Source organism: Bos javanicus, chromosome 19, assembly GCF_032452875.1.
Source record: "Bos javanicus breed banteng chromosome 19, ARS-OSU_banteng_1.0, whole genome shotgun sequence".
In the NCBI taxonomy this organism is placed as follows: domain Eukaryota; kingdom Metazoa; phylum Chordata; class Mammalia; order Artiodactyla; family Bovidae; genus Bos; species Bos javanicus.
Window position 1 is genome coordinate 53,995,873 of NC_083886.1, and position 17,343 is coordinate 54,013,215.

General features: G+C 46.9%; 1 protein-coding gene across 2 annotated transcripts in view; it reads right to left on the minus strand.

Annotated features, from left to right (window-relative positions):
• Window positions 1-17,343, minus strand: part of CCDC40 (coiled-coil domain containing 40) — a 42,405-nt gene that overhangs the window by 3,148 nt on the left and 21,914 nt on the right. The window contains exons 12-19 of one of the 2 annotated variants that reach the window (XM_061392646.1): window positions 10,430-10,673; window positions 10,167-10,349; window positions 6,038-6,283; window positions 4,864-5,077; window positions 4,275-4,444; window positions 4,093-4,184; window positions 2,557-2,677; window positions 300-488 (exon numbers count right to left, since the gene is read on the minus strand). In XM_061392646.1, coding sequence (XP_061248630.1) covers window positions 300-488; window positions 2,557-2,677; window positions 4,093-4,184; window positions 4,275-4,444; window positions 4,864-5,077; window positions 6,038-6,283; window positions 10,167-10,349; window positions 10,430-10,673 — 1,459 coding nt within the window. Of the gene's footprint in view, window positions 1-299; window positions 489-2,556; window positions 2,707-4,092; window positions 4,185-4,274; window positions 4,445-4,863; window positions 5,078-6,037; window positions 6,284-10,166; window positions 10,350-10,429; window positions 10,674-17,343 lie in introns of those variants that run through there. The other variant, XM_061392647.1, reaches the window with a different exon arrangement.

Sequence of the window (17,343 nt, forward strand, 5' to 3'; positions counted from 1 at the left end):
CCCCCAACCCCCAGTGTCTCTTCTCTTTCTCATAAAACAACCCCGACACAGCAGTTGGGATGGCAGCTCCAGGAATGAGGGCTGGGAGAAGAGGCAGTAAGGCGGATGAGCTGGGGAGGGACCCCCCAAGAAGCAGGCTGGAAGGACCAAGTGAAAGCCCAAGTCGGAGAAAGTGCCTCAGAAACTCGGCCCTGGCTGGTCACGCACGGACGCCTGCCAGTGGGGCTGATGACCCAGCTGACCACCCGTGGACAGGTGGCCCGAGGCGGGGCCCCTTCCCCATGGCCCGTCTCCCCTACCTTGTGAATGTCCCTGATCTTCCGTCGGAGCTCGGTCTGCTTGTGGTGGAAGTCTGTCCGGGTGAACAGCTTCTTGTCCATCTTGCTCTGCCCCTCAGCCCTGGTGGAGATGGTATCTCTTCGGGTGACGGCCAGCTCCATGTCCCGGATCATCTTCTCCTGCTGCTTCAGGAGCTGCCCGTGCTTGACCTGGGTGCACAGGGCAGGGGACTGGGCAGGAGAGGGGCCTGCGCCACCTCCCTCCGCACCCAACTGAACCAGAGGGGAACTCGTGAGGGTGATGCCCCAGGGAAAAAAGGAACGTGGGGGCTTTGTCAACTGGTCAGAATGATTTCAGTCCATGTCAAGAATACCAGGTCAGCAGGGCGACACTGAGAAACTGACAGAGACAGGGGTAGATGGGGACACGTGAGGACCACATGCAGCCTGGGGTTGGGTCCTGGAGTAGAAAAAGGACATTAGCCAAAACAACAGTGATCTCTGCTTAGAGTTCGTAGTTTGGTTAACTGTATCACACTGAGGTTAATTGCCTTGTTAGGAAAAAGGCATCGTGGTTTGGTGAGATGGTGGCCTGAAGGGTCTCTGGGGCCTGGGGCTGGGGGCTGGGCTGTGGTGGGAGTGGGACTGTGAGGGGTGTCTGGGAGCTTTCTGCAGAGGAGGGCATGGTCCATGTCTCCACGGGGTGGTGGCCACATTATGCACACTGGACATTTAAAGTAAGTTCACGTTACTGCATGTAAGTTTGTTTATTGTCTAGTCGCTAAGTCGTGGCCAGCTCTTCTGCAACTCTATGAACTGCAGCTCGTCAGGCTCCTCTGTCCATAGGATTCTCGGCACAAGAATACTGGAGTGGGTTGCCATTCCCTTCTCCAGGGGATCTTCCTGACCCTGTGATTGAACCCATGTCTCCTGCATTGCAGGTAGATTCTTTACTGCTGAACCACCAGGGAAGCCCTGTAAATAAACTATTCCTCAATAAAGTTGATTTAAAATAACAAGAGGGGGACTCCCCTGGCAGTCCAGTGGCTAAGACTCTGTGCTCCCAAGGCAGAGGGCCTGGGTTCAGTCCCTGGTCGGGGAACTAGATCCCATATGTTGCAACTAAAGATCCCATGTGTTGCAAAGATGACCCAGTGCAGTCAAATAAATATTTTAAAAAATCAAGATGGTGTGGATTTGGGCTCTTAGATCAGTAGACACAGAAGACAGCCCAGAAAGAGACCCCCAAAAATATGGATGCTGATTTCCATAAGGATGTCATTGTAACATTGTTAGTAGTGACAGACAGCAACAAACTGGAGACAGTCAGCATCTTCACATCCACCTGGGAAGGCTTCGTTAAATTATGTTGTATCCATAGGATATTCTGCAACTATTAAAGAAAGTTCATGTCTGGATCACTAAAAAAAGAATAAGTTGCTGAGTTATATGTACTATTTTGGTGAAGGAAAACAAAACCGAAACACAACTAGGAGGGAGGGGGCTGGCAGCCCATTTGTGTGTGTGTGTGTGTGTGTGTGTGTGTGTGCACCTATGTACGTATGTGCGTCTGTGTGTGTGTGTGTGTAAGCTTTGTGGTACAGTGTTTGACCTGCCGCAGCAACATACATGGCTTCTGTGGTTTGAAAAGTCAGTTAAATGAGTGTTTATTAAACTTATCATAGTGGATGCATTTGATCAGAATTCCTCTGGACTCAGCCAGCAGGGTTATTATGGACCATGTAATTGTAAAAGTGATGTCGTATTTCTTTTTATGACCTGCTGTGATTTGTATCCTTAAGTTCCTGAACCTTTGGCTCAGTGACAGCTTGTGATTTAATTACCAGCCTTTTTTTTTAAGGTAATGAAATCCAGCTAAAGATGACAGTAGAGAGAAAAACATGACTTGACGGGGAAACGTGGGTGTGTTCCTTGCACTCTGTTACGGAGTGAATCTTTTTGGTCCAATGGTGGGACACATCTCACAAGCGGGTCACAAGACTGGGTGGGGACTGGTCACAGTCAGCATTTAGAAATACTGGATGGAGCACGCTGCTTGGAGCGAGGGTAACAGTGCTTCGTGAATACTGTGCAGGTCGTCGTGTCCTGTGACCATTCTGGTGCAGTAAGAACAAGAACTGGACAGGCACTGGTGGAGAAAGTCCGCAGGGGGAACAGCGAGTTTCCTTGGCGTGCTTGGAGTGTAGGCTGCCGCGCCAGAGTGGTTTCTTCCCAGGACCCCAAGCTCCAGGCCCCCCACCTCCCTCCTTCCACCCACCTTCATCCTGTGTATCTCTGCCTTCATGGCCCGGATCTCCATCTGGCCTGTCTCAGAATCCACGGAGGCCCGCATCTCTTTTGCAAGTTGGATTTTTTTCTCCCAAAGCATGATCTGGTGTCTTTAAGGGGAGGGGAGGCAGTGTAAGAGCTGCAGAACAAAGGGGTTTTCTTTCTGACACTTCGGTGAGCATGGTGCACTGTGCTTGGGGGTGTGCTGTGCTTGGAATGGGCTCAGATATCAAAGAGCAGTGTGATGGGCTGGGAGACCCTTGCCTTCCTGATGACAGGGTGCCCTTGCTGAGCAGGTGGCATGCTTAATTTGCAGGCACCCAGGCAAGGGTTTAAATAGAAACTAATGTCCCCCATTTTGGGACCAGAAGGTAAACTCAACCCTAAGGCCCTTCACTCTCACCTAGAAAGGGGGGACGAGGGAGAAAGCAGATATGTAGCTTTAGGAGAAGCTGAGTAAGTCAAGTATAAGTGACAAAAGTTGACATAAGGAGAAGTCAAAAGCCTAAATAGACCAAGAGCCTGAAAACTATTAAAATGTTAGCAAAGACATATGCCCTCCACCCCTGTTGTCTGAATGTTTGTGTCCCCACCCTGCAAATCAACATGTTGGAATCCTCATGCCCGGTCTTTGGTGGTGGTGGTGGGGTGATGAGGTCATGAGAGTGGAGCCCCTATGAATGGGATTAGTGCGCTCATTAAAGAGACCCCAGAGAGCTTCCCTTCTCTTGCCACCCTGTGAGGACACAGTGAGAAGTCTGCAACCCAGAAAAGAGCCCTCACCCGACCTCACAAGTACCCTGATCTCAGACTTCCAGCCTCAACAACTATGAGCAACAAATTCCTGTTGTTTATAAAGCCCCAGCCTGTGGTGTTGAGTTGTAGCAGCCTGCAGGCACTAAGATCCCTTGAAAAAGTTCCAGGTAGTGTTATGTGTCGACTCTGTCAAAACGCAGGGAACGAATGGTCCCTTTGCCGCTCAGCGCCTTGGAGAGCACATGAGCCAATTAGGGCGCACACAGGGCGGCTCAGGGGTCCTCGCAGCTCGGAACGCAGACCCGTGCATCCCGAGGGGGAAGACATCCACAGAGAAATATAATAAAGGCTGCTTCAAAGGCAGACAGAGAAAATCGCACTATGGTTTAAAAGAAAAAAAAAATGAAAGAAACCTACAGAGAAAACCGTAAAGGAAGAGGGCTGGATTAAGTGTGATTCTCCTTTCTACTCTGCACTCATTGCTATGGTTTACAATGCTTACCGTTGGGTCTGGATTACTCTTATAATCAGGCACCAGAAAGATCATACAGTTTTTAAAAGGTCTGTGCGGAAGGAAGCCACTCCACTTCCAATGATCACCATCATGGCTTTGCAGAAGGGTTGCCCGGAGGCACAGAACTCCGCTGTTCCCAGGGATCCGGCTGAGGTGCAGGGCCGCGCCCCCCCGCCCCCTCCCCGCGCACCAACTGGTTTCCGTGAACCGTGAACCGTGGGCAGCGACCCTCCGGACCGGCGCCTGGGCACTCACTCCGCCTCCACCAGGCTGTTGAGCACGGCTGCCTTCTCCTCGCTCAGCTGGTTCAGCTTCTCCTGCATCTCGATGGTCTCCCGCTCTGAGGCCTGCGTGGAGAGGAGAGAGGGGCGGTGGCCGGGGCCGAGGACTGCGCGCACCTGCTTGCCCCGCCCATCCACTCTGAGCCCGGAGCGCACCTTGAGCGAGCGCACGAACTCGCTCTCCGTGGCCAGGTTGTCCTGCTGTAGCTCCTCGGAGCTGCACCGGTTCTGGTTCATCAGCAAGTTGAGCTTCTTCAGATCGTTGTCCAGGTCCTTCATGTGGCGCTCGATCTGTTTCTGCTCCTTCTTCTCCTGGTTGATCTTGTCTGTGGGGAGGGTGACCGGGGGTGGGGAGTGGCCCCCGGGGGTTGAGATCGGGGGTCTGTGCACACTGCACCCTCCTTCCCCGCTGACCTTCGGGCATCCCCACCCAGACAGCGGAGGCAGAAGGGGACGTGGTTGCCGCTCAGACACCGAGTCCCCAGGAAAGGTCAGCAAGCTCCGGGGCAGAGGGTGGAAAGCAACGACCCCGACCTCGCACAAGCAGGTTTGGGAGCCCAGAGGGCCGGACAAGAAGGCGGCAGGACCTCTGGGAAGAAACAGGCACCATGTGTCCAGGCAGAGTGGGCCCCGGACACCCAGCAGCACTTCCTGTGGGGCTGCCCGGCCCAGCTGACCCGGTGGGACCAGATGGCACCAGAAAGCCTCAGCAGGTGCTGTGGAGGGGCTGGGCAGGGGAGCTCACTTTCTATCCGTATTTTCTTCTGCTCCAGGATGTGGATCTCCTTCTTGGACATGTCCAGGGAGACCAGGTGCTCCTCGCGCTCCTGTGTGACCTTCACCATCTCCTGCTGCAGCCGCAGCCAGGTCACCTGGGCCTGCGTCACGTTGGTGTTGTTTTCCTCGATCAGCTTGGTCAACCTCTTGATCTCCAGCTCCAGGGGCCCCACTTCTTCCCCCTGAAAGCGATGTTCGCCAGAAAGCAGACTGAGTCCCTAAAGTCAGGGTGGGCTGCAGAGGGCGGGACACCTGAGATCATGCATCTGTATGCTGAGTAGGGGATCTTTACTCAGAGGGCCTAGGAACCCTGTCATTGTGTCCCCTCTTCTGCGTTCCAAGGCCATATGGCCTGACCTGCTGTGGGAGATTCTGTTCTGGTGATCTGCTGGTCTGCCACCAGCTTCCCTTCCTCCACTGGCCTGGCCCCACCACGCCCCAGTCTTGTGGGGCCTCTGTTACCCAAAAGGGCTTTGCAAATTGTCTTTTCACAACAGACTGTCATAGGTTAGGGTCTTTACTCCCTTGGAATCCATTCAAGTTACAGCTCTGAGACCATGCTCTGGTTGGGGTCTACCTAAGAGCATCCCCACCAACTGCCCCTGCTGCTCTGGGATTTGAGGCTGTTGTGGGGTCCTCAGGTCAGGGACACTGGATAACCTATTGAACTTCAAGCCTCAAACCCATCAGACCACTAAGAGCAGCGGTGAGTAAGATCCTGCCCGCTGCCTGCCTTCACATAGTCCACGGGACACACAAAATAGCAAAAGAAGACAATTTCATGCCAGGTGGAAGTTATATGGAATCCAGACTTCAGGGCCCATAAGTAAGGTTTCATCACACATGGACACACTTGTCTGTTTACCTACTGCAGTGGCTCCTCATAACCGCTAGGGTGAGGGGTTGCAACAGAGACCGTATGGTCTATAACACCTGAAATATTGACTATGTGTCCCCACAGAGAAGGTCTGCAGACAGCCCCTGAGTCAGCATTCTACACAGACATGTGCATTTCACCCGTAAGAGGGGTAGGGTGGGAACGCCTGTGTCCTACATGAGTCTGTCCCTGAACATAAGCAGTTTCGGAAATGGCCAGGCACAGATATCAACCCAAGTGGCCTCTCCTGATCCTGGGGTCCTACCCCAAGTTCAGAAACCATCTGCTCCAGCTGCTTGTTGAAAAAGTTGATGAGGCCTTGCTTTCTTTCAATCAGTATCGTGCGCCTGGAAATTTCATTTTCACTGTTGTTGATGAGGTCGTTGACTTTTTTCACTTCCTTATCCAGCTCAGCCAGTATCTTCTGATGCATGTCCAGCCTGCAGTTGGTGTTCGTGATGTCCAGGGTGGTCTGAGCAATGTCACCGTCAATTTTGGAAAGATGTGTCACCTGAATTAGCAGAAGGAAACAAGTCTGAACTTTTTTCCTCTTTCTGAGAGGCTCCACATGAGTTGGTTGGCTTCTTGTTTTCCTTGATCTGGGTATTCATCTGGAGAAATTCTAAAACAGAGGAGGATGTTGGTTTTTTTCTCCACCTTATGACCTGTCAAAGGACTTACTTGTTTGAACCCTAATGATTCCTCACAAAAAAAGAAAGCTGATATTATTATCTCTTCTTATCAAACAGTAAAATACATGAAATGGGGAAATGTAAAAATACAGATGATCGCCCGTAAATCTGCCACACAGTTAGCCAGCATTACTATTTAGAATCTATTCTGCCTTCTTGACTTTGTATATAAACCCTCTTCCTCCCTGCCCAAAAACAGGGTCACACTGTACATATAGCTTTGTAAGCCATGTTTCAATTTGACACGTCATGTCATGTCATTTTTAATGGTTGTATAATAGTCATATTTGTAACAGACATTGGGAAGCAAGTCACAGCTGTCCCTGGGAATGTCATCTGTTTCATAAGCACAGGGCCCCTGCTCTCAACAGCTCATGTGCTTTTGGTGAAGAAAACCAACATGCCTGCCCTCTTTGAGCTTGTCATCTGTTATCAACATTCCTACTCGAAATAATGCTGTGACAAATGCCAACTTCTAACTTCTATTTTATGGGACAAATGTCCTTTACATTTCACTAAAAAATTGGACACGGTCATGGAGAGAAAAGATTGTACTGTGGGGTGTCATTTACCACCTGGCCAGAGGCTTGTGGTCCTGGAACTTTTGCCAACCATGATTCTGGGGTTGGGAGCTTCAGCCCAGGGCAGAGCTGCCCAGGGCTCCTTGGACCTGCCCTCTGTCCTGAAGGCTGAGCCAGCCCACCCTGCCTCCTCTGCAGGTTTCAGAAGACAGATTTTCTCCATTCTTTCCTACAGTGGAGAGTTGATTGTAAGGACACTTGTGAGAATTAGGGAGGGAGGCAGCTCAGGCTCACTTTGGTATCAGGGCCCTTTTCCCTGGACTGTGGCTATGCCTTGACCTTGCCAGCCAGCCTCTCACTGTTGGCTGCCCAACGGCTCCTGCCCCTGCAAATCCTCAGCTCTCTATCAGCCTGTGGCTCCCACCAACTCCTGCCCATGCTCCAGTCATTTCTTCTCTTCCCCCACATGACCCCAGCTGGCTTTGTCAAACACCCACTCTCTGACCAACTATCATGCGTGGCTTTCCAGGACATCCCTAGGTTTAAAGTCAGACCTTGCCAGCATCTCAAGACACCCAGCTTCCTATGTAACACCTTGGCCCCTTTGGCTCCTCTGAGCTCTGGTTATCCACCCATCCCTTTCTTTGCCAAGATTATCCAAAATTGCCAGGTCTTCACAAGGACTCTGCCCATACTGGAAGGGCTTCAGTTCCTAAGTCTCCTTTCAGCCACCAAACAGGCCAACCAGAGCACCCTGACCTCCCCTCAGCCTCCTCAGGCTGTTTGTCCCGCATGTTGAGACCACCCTGGCCTCCTCCTGGGACATCGGTACCACTCCTTTATTAACTGTGTAGATCTCATGGTTCACCCATGCCTGCAATCCCTCTGAACACAGCTCTGGATGATTCTGTCCCTCTACAACTTCTGCTCCCTGTCCCAGATATCCCCTGTCTGCCACCAGGCCACAGGGGTACTGAGCAGTGGGAGAAGTGCCTCCTTTCAAGAGCTGGATTTGCTGTTGGCTATTGTTGCAACAAATGCTGGCCCAGGACTCTTTATCGCCCTCATGTGGACACGAATAGTAGTACACCTACTGCCCACAAAGCGCTCCAACAAATGCTGGGTTCAGGACTCTTTACTGCCATCCTGTGGACATGGGTGGTAGTACATCTGCCACCCACCAACTGGTCCAACAAATGTTGGCCCAGGACTTTACTGCCCTCGTGTGGACACAAGTGGTAGTACATCTGCCACCCACCAAGAGGTCCAACAAATGCTAGCCCAGAACTTTATTTCCCTCTTGTGAACATGGGTGGTAGTGCACTTTCTGCCCACAAATTTTTGCAATAAATGCTGGTCCAGAACTCTTTATTGCCCCCTTGTGGACATGGGTGGCAGTACACCTGCTGTCCATGAATTTTTGCAATAAATGTTGGTCCAAGTCTCTTTACCGCCCTCCTATGGACATGAGTGGTAATACTCCTACCCCACGAATTTTTGCAATAAACGCTAGCCCAGGACTCTTTACTGCCCTCATGTGGACATGGGTGGCAGTACACCTGCTGTCCATGAATTTTTGCAATAAATGCTGGTCCAAATCTCTTTAGCGCCCTCCTGTGGACATAGGTGGTAGTACACCTATCACCCACCAAGTGTTCCAACAAATGCTGACCCAGGACTTTACTGCCCTCCCGTGGACATGGGTGGTAGCACATGTGTTGTCCACATGGGTGACTGGGAAAGGGGGACACCCGGGAGCATGGGGATCAGCCTCTGTGATATTGCATCAGGGCTGGGCAAGTTTATTTCACACTCACCACACTGCATAACTTTTCCAGTGCACACTTGGGCCCCACTGTTTTGCTCCCAGCAGGTAGTCTTGCCCCCACTTCCTGGAATAAGAACTGGTAGGACTCCACTAGCATCAACCAGGACATCTCAAGGAGACCCAGGCATGCACAGTCTTGGCTCCAGCCCCCTCTCCTCAGTTCCTTGGCACAAGCAAGCCAGGAGCCAGCTCGTCTCCTCCCAGGTATCTGGGAGGCATGAGGTGCCTCAGAGTTCTAGCAAGCCAGGTAGACAGCACCCTAAGGCAGGGGGTCACACAGGAAGAACCAAAGAAGAAAAAACCTAAGTAGCAAATTGCTTTTTTCAGGACATAGGGACCCCTGCTCAGAGAAAGGCAAGACCCCTGGGGGAGCAAAAGAGAGCTCTTTCCAGGGATAGGGGTTGGGTCCTCAGTCCAGGAGGGCCAGTCACACTCACTCAGGACCTTTAGGCACATCGTGGGAAAGCAGAGGGTCGGGCTACTCCATGATTCATTTTCAATGCTCCTACCAATTTGACCAGGGTCTCTGCTGCAGCAATTTATCGTCAGACATGTGGACAAAGATGTGTGAACAAGTATGTTCAGTGCTGAGTTATTTCTAAAGTTTAAAACAACTTTAAGTGTCCGAAAAGAGAATTATTAAAGAAAACATGTATATTTGAAGGATAAAATGTGATGCATAAACCGACATGCACTTTTTCTAATAATATTTATGGAAAATGTTATGTTAAATATGACCAATAATGTAAAATAAAACACTGCACACACAGTGAAAAATTAATGGGCTCCTACACTTGTTTGTGCACTTTTCGCTCTGTGTTGCGTTTCAGTAAAATTAATGAAAATGGATTAGAGTGGTTTAAAGACTGATTATAGTAAGAGTCCTATGTCCTCTCAGGTTGTGTGTGCATATGCATCTTCACATGTCTGTTCATGTATGTGAACATGTTAAACAAATGTGTATGTGTGTGTGTGAATCTGTGTGCTTGTTTTTGCTCATGTGTGCATGTGGGAATGTGTATGTAATGTGTGTTTCTGTGTGTCTTTGTGTGTATGAGTATGACCATGTGTGTTTAGAAAAATTTCCAGAAGGAAATACACCTGAGTTTCAGAAGAGATTGTCTGTGGAAGGTGGGATTGCAGCTGTCTTATTTTCTTCTTATGCCTTTTTGTATTTCCAGGTTTTCCACAATAAAAATGCATTACTTTTACAACTAGACAAAAATGAAAGGTGAATGGACATGCTCCGTGCCCTTCCACCACATGTGGTCTGTTCCCACTAGAGCTGCCCCAATGCTTGAGCACCATGAAAGCATCCACCCATTGTGGCCCAGGTGTGTGCAGCTGGCGTACCAGGTTGGTCTTTTCCTTCTGGAGCTTCAGGATGAGCTGGTGGAAGTATTTGGTCATCTTGTTGGAGGTCATGTGCTCCTTCAGCTTCTCCATGATGGAGGCATCCATCTTCCTCCTCAGCTCCTGCTCATGCTGGATGGCCTGGTGGAGAGTCTGCAATTCTCCCACAGTTGCTGTGTATTCCTAGAAAGAAAGAGTTAGAGGGTGGATACTATGAAGTAGAGTGGGGAGGCTTGCCCTGCTGGTGGGGGACATGACCATACCACATGGGCCTTGCCCAGTGCATCCTCTGTGTCCAGCAGGGTGAGCCTGTAGGTGTTAAACTCATTCTGCAGGGCCTCCTCCTTAGTCAGGCACTGTGAGGTCAGTTTCTGCATCAGGTTGGCTTCTGTCTCTGCCCGGTTCAGGATGCTGGCCAGCTTCTCATTCTTTTCTTCCTCCTTCATGATGGATTTCTTATAGGCTTCAAGCTCAACATCCATGGACTTGACTTGATGCTGGCATTCACTGCCAAAATTGAAAGAGCAAAGCCAGGACATCAGAACACCAATGTGTATGGTGGTACCCTACTGGGAGGAAGCTCATAGAGTGAAGAGAAAGAAATTAGGAAACCAACTCTATTAGTATTAGTTGAATATTAAAAATTTTTTTTGCATGACTTTCAAATATTTATTTTTATAGCCACAGTACACACCATGTAGGATCTTAATTCCCCAACAAGAAATCAAACCCAGCCTCCTGCAGTGGAAGCATGGACTCCTAACCACTGAACCACCAGGGAAGTCCCAACAGTGGTTGAATCTTGACTATTATTTTCTAATGTGTTGGAACTACTACCCTTCTCAAGCCCAAGTCTTAAACTCTTCTAATATTGTGATGATAGGAGGAGGAAGGACAGGAAACTGTTGGCTTGTGCTTGGTGGTGAGGAGTGGTCACTGCCATCCCATCTCCTTTAGTCGTGATAATAATCTTGGAAAGAAAATGCTGCTATCTCAGTTTAGCACTCTTGAACATGATGCTCAGGGCATTTGAGTAAATGGTGTGGCTGGGAAGAACACAGGTGGCTGTCTCTTCAAATTCCCTCAGCATACTGGCCATGGACATGCCCATAAGTAATGTCAAGTTAAAAACTGCAGATCCTGGATAATGGAATTTGAATTTCTGTGTGTCAGACATTTCTTCCCTTAATTCTTTTCAATGACCAGATAGAACTCTAAATACCTCATTGGGATACAATTAGGCTCTATCCAGTTTTGTGGGGTTTTTTTTCCTCATTTCATCAGTGTAGCAGTAAACATCGTTAGTCAGTCAGTTCAGTCGCTCAGTTGTGTCCGACTCTTTGTGACCCCATGGACTGCAGCACAACAGACCTCCCTGTCCATCACCAACTACAGGAGCCTGCTCAAACTCATGTCCATCGCATTGGTGATGCCATCGAACCATCTCATTCTCTGTTGTCCCCTTCTCCTCCCGCCTTCAGTCTTTCCCAGCATCAGGGTCTTTTCAAATGAGTCAGTTCTTTGCATCAGGTGGCCAAAGTATTGGAGTTTCAGCTTCAACATTAGTCCTTTCAATGAATATTCAGGACTGATTTCCTTTAGGATGGACTGGTTGGATCTCCTTGCAGTCCAAGGAACTCTCAAGAGTTTTCTCCAACACCACAGTTCAAAAGCATCAATTCTTGAGCACTCAGCTTTCTTTATAGTCCAACTCTCACATCCATACATGACTACTGGAAAAACCATAGCCTTGACTAGACAGGCCTTTGTTGGCAAGGTAATATCTCTGCTTTTTAACATGCTGTCTAGGTTGGTCATAACTTTTCTTCCAAGGAGTAAGCGTCTTTTAATTTCATGGCTGCAGTCACCATCTGCAGTGATTTTGGAGCCCAAAAAAATAAAGTCTGTCATTATTACACATTAAAAAAAAAAAAAACCTGCACTCTGAAAACTAAAAGATGCTGATGAGAGAAACTGAAGATGACACAAATAGATAGAAAGATATACTGTGTTCTTGGGTTGAAAGAATCAATATTGTTAGGATGGCCATACTACTCAAGGCAATCTACAGATTCAATGTAATCCCTAACAAATCACCAGTGGCATTTTTCACAGAACTGGAACAATAACTTTTAAAATTTATATGAAAACACAAAATATTCTGAATAGCCAAAGCAATCTTGAGAAAGAAGAACAAGCTGGAGAAATCACACTCCCTGACTTCAGACTATACTATGAAGCTACAGTGATCAAAACAGTATGGTACTGGCCCAAACACACACACAAAACAGACACATAGATCAATGGAACAGAACAGAGTCCAGAAATAAACCCACACATGGTCAATTAATCTAAACAAAGGAGACAAGAATATACAATGGAGAACAGACAGTCTCTTCAATAACAAGTGCTGGGAAAACCAGACAGCTACTTGTAAAAGAATGAAATTAAAACATTTTCTAACACCATATACAAAAATAAACTCAAAATGAGTTAAAGACTTAAATATAAGGCCAGATACTGTAAAACTCCTAGAGGAAAATATAAGCTGAGCACTCTTTAACATAAACTGCAGTAATAGTTTTTGATCCATCTCCTAGAATAATGGAAACAAAAGCAAAAATAAACAAATGGGGACTTCCCTGGTGGTCCAGTGGTTGAGAATCCGCCTTGCAGTGCAGGGGACACCAGTTTGATCTCTGGTCGGGAAAGATCCCACGTGCCATGGGACTACTAAGTCTGTGCACCACAACTACTGAGCCTGTGCTCGGAGCCCACCAGCTGCAACAGACGCCTGCACGCCTAGAGCCTGTGCGCCACAGTAAGAGAAGCCATTGCAATGAGAAGCCCGCACACTGCCATTAGAGAGCAGTCCCGACTCTCCACAACCAGAAAGCACACGCACGTCAATAAAGACCCAGCACAGTTAAAACATAAAATCAAATAAAAAATAAACAAATGGGACTGAATTAAAATAAAGTTTAAAAATAAACAAATGGGACTGAAAAGTCCACATTTTTCACAGTGAAGGAAACCATAAACAAAAAAAAGACGACATACAGACTGGGAGGAAATATTTGCAAATGATATGACCGACAAGGGATTAACTTCCAACATATACAAACAGTTCAAATAGCTCAATATCAAAAAAACAAACAACCCAATCAAAAAATAGGCAGAAAATCTAAACATACATTTCTCCAAAGAAGGTATACAGATAGCCAAAGATGCTCAATATGGCTAATAATTAGAGAAATGCAAATCAAAACTACAGTGGCTATCACCACACACCCGTCAGAATGGTCAAAATCAAAGTGAAAGTGAAAGTCGCTCAGTCGTGTCTGACTCTTTGCCACCCCATGGACTATACAGTCCATGGAATTCTCCACACCAGAATACTGGAGTGGGTAGCCTTTCCCTTCTCCAGGGGATTTTCCCAACCCAGGGATCAAACCCAGATCCCCTGCATTGCAGGTGGATTCTTCACCAGCTGAGCCACAAGGGAAGTCCAAGTCTACTGGAGTGGGTCGCCTATTCCTTATCCCTTCTCCAGAGGATCTTCCCAACCCAGGAATCGAACCAGGGTCTCCTGCATTGCAGGTGGATTCTTTACCAACCGAGCTATGAGGGAAGCCCACCAGTCAGAATGGTCATAATCAAAAACTACGAATAATTGGGACTTCCCTGGTGGTCCAGTGGTTAAGAATCTGACTTGCAATGCAGAAGATGTGGGTTCAGTCCCTGGCTGGGGAACTAAAATCCCACATGCCGCAGAGAAACTAAGCCCTCGTGCCAAAACTCCCGGGCCCATGTGCTCCTGGAACCTGTATGCCACAACTAGAGAGCCCGTGTGCTACAAGGAAAGCCCCTACATGATGCAACCAAGACCCAACTTGCCCAAATAAATGAATACTTTAAAAAAAGTACAAACAATAAATGCTGGAGAGGGTGTGAAGAAAAAGGAACCCTCCTACACTGTTGGTAGGAATATAAATTGGTGCAGCCACTACAGAGAACAGTATGAATGTTCCTTAAAAAACTAAAAATAAAGTTACCATGTTATCCAGCAATCCCACTCCTGGGCATATATCTGGAAAAGATGAAAAGTCTAATTCAAAAAGATACATACACCCCAGTGTTTATAGCAGCACTATCTACAATAGCCAAAACATGAAAGCAATCTACATGTCCATTGACAGATGAATGGATAAAGAAGATATGGTGTATATATAAGTGATTCAGTTCAGTTCAGTTCCGTCGCTCAGTCGTGTCCGACTCTTTGCGACCCCATGAATTGCAGCACGCCAGGCCTCCCTGTCCATCACCAACTCCCGGAGTTCACTCAGACTCACGTCCATCGATACAAAAAAAGGATGAAATAGTGCCATTTGCAAGAACATGGATGGACCTAGAGATTATCATATTAAGTGAAGTAAGTCAGAGATCGACAAATGCATGGTATCACTTAAATGAGTAATCTAAAAAAAATGATACATATGAACTTATTTACAAAGTAGAAATAGACTCATAGACAAAAAACAGACTCAAGGTTACCAAGGGGGACAGGGGTTGGAGGGATGCATTGGGAATTTGAGATTAACAGATACACTCTACTATATATGAAATAGATAAACTAGCTCAGAGAACTTGGAGAAGGAAATGGCAACCCGCTCCAGTGTTCTTGCCTGGAGAATCTCAGGGACGGGGGAGCCTGGTGGGCTGCTGTCTATGGGGTTGCACAGAGTCAGACACGACTGAAGCAACTTAGCAGCAGCAGCAGCAGCAGCTCAGAGAACTATATTCAATATCTTACAATAAAATGTAAGATGTATGGAAAAGTGTATGTACTTTTCCATACGTATATGTGGGCTTCCCAAGTGGCTCAGTAGTAAAGAATCCACTTGCCAAGCAGGAGACATGGGTTCAATCCCTGGGTTGGGAAGATCCCCTGGAGAAGGAAATGGCAACCCACTCTAGTATTCTTGCCTGGGAAATCCCATGGACAGAGAAGCCTAGCAGATTACAATCTATAGCATCACGCAAAAAAGTCAGACACGACTTAGTGACTAAACGACAGCAACACAACAACACTATATATATATGTGTGTATTATAGATCTGAGTCACTTTGCTGCTTGGTGTATACCTGAAACACTGTAATCAACTATACTTCAATTTTTTAAAATGAGCAAAATAGACTTCATCAAAGAAGATATGACAAATACTCACATGAAAAAATGCTCACTATCATTAGTCATTAGGGAAATCAAATTAAAATCTCAACAGAACACCGCGACATGTCTGCTAACAACTAACATGAAAACGATGGCACTGCTAAGCATTGGTGAGGATGGGACTGACTGGGAATCTCAGTGCTGTGGAGGTGTTTCCCAGAGCGACCTGTTCCACTTTGCATTCCCACACCAACATCTGCACACAACAGCACTGCAGCTCTGGTCATGCCACCCTCCAGACTGGAAACAACCAGATGTTGATGTATCCACATGAGGGAATATTACTTGGAAACGAGAAGGAACAGACTGCTGACCCTGAAACGCCAGGAAGACTTTCAAAGCACTGTGCAAAGTGAAAAAAAGCCAGACAAGAAAAGCTGTGTATCGTGTGATCCCACTTATATGAGATTCTGGAAATGACAAAACTACAGAAACAGCAGATTAGCATTTGCTAGGGGCTGGAGGCGGGAAGAGGCAATAGATTCGGGGTTGCAGGAAATATGTGGTATCTTGAGCGTGTAATGGTTACTTGCCTCTGTCCATTTGCTAATCTGAATTGTGCTCTGACAAAGGATAACTTCTTACATAATAATAATGGTAATTGACATAATAAATAATTTACCTAACAATAATACTTTACATAATAAATTTTTACATAAGTTATCTTCAATAAACCAAAGTTTTAAAAGTCACTTATTTTCTTATACTTCTTTAGGAAGTAGAAGCCTTATAAGTATCTAGGATTTGACAATAATGATAAGACACCCACATTTTTTGTTTATTGTTTTTTTTGGCTGTACCATGCAGCACACAGAGCCTCCCCGACCAGGGGTTCAGCAGCGCCCCGTGCAGCGGAAGCATGGAGTCTTAACCACTGGACCCCCAGGGAAGTCCAAGATGTCCAGTTTTTACGACAGAAATTAGAACACTCAGTAAGACATGCCCTGGCAAAAAGACACCAGAATGCTAGCTAATAAACTGTCATTGTCACAAAAGGAGAAAGATGGTGGTATTTTAAATCTTTATTTCTGTTTTTCTAATTTCCTGGGATGTGGTCACTTATCCTGAATAAAAATTATTTTTAAAAAAGACACACTTGGGAACTCCTAGTGGCCCAGTGGTTAGGATTCAGTGCTTTCATGCCATGGCCCAGGTTCAATCCCCCAGGGGGAACTAACATCCCACAAGCCACATGGCATGGCCAAAAAGTAAAATAAATAAAAATTTAAAAGACACACTTTAAAATTGTCCTTCATAGAGAACAGACTAGTAGTTGCCGAGCAGGGGAGGTCAGAGGAGAGATGAAGTGGGAGGTTGGGGTCAGCAGATATAAGCTTTTATAGAGAGAATGGATAAACAACAAATCCTAATATATAGCACAGGAAAACTATATTCAATATCCTATAATAAACCATAATGGAAAATAATATTTAAAAAAGAATATATATATGTATGTATAACAGAATCACTTTGCTGTACAGCAGAAATTACTACATTGTATGTAAATCAACTATACTTCAATAAAAATAGATTAAAATGTCCTTGATTAACAGATACCAATAGAAAAAAAAAAAAAACATAAAGAACTGGTGGAGTCTAGAGTATGTCTGAAGCTTGACCCAATCCATCTGAGGATTAAGAGGGAACCTGCTGCAGGAGCTCAAGGCGATGAAGTGACCAGTTAACACCTGACAGAGGTGCTGAGCCCTGCCTGCCCCTGGGTTTCCTATCGGAAAGTATGGCAGAAGCAGAAACCCGGGCACAAGGGGACCAGTTTGTGTCCCTGACCTTGAGAGGGTGTGAATTCTAGGCAGGGTATCCTTCCTAACCCCAGCTGAGCACAGTATAGTCTGAATTTTCTGGCTTGTTCTGAGACGTTTCACATGGGAATGACCGGTTTGCTTCTTAACTTTTATTTTGTATTGGAGTACAGCCGATTAACAA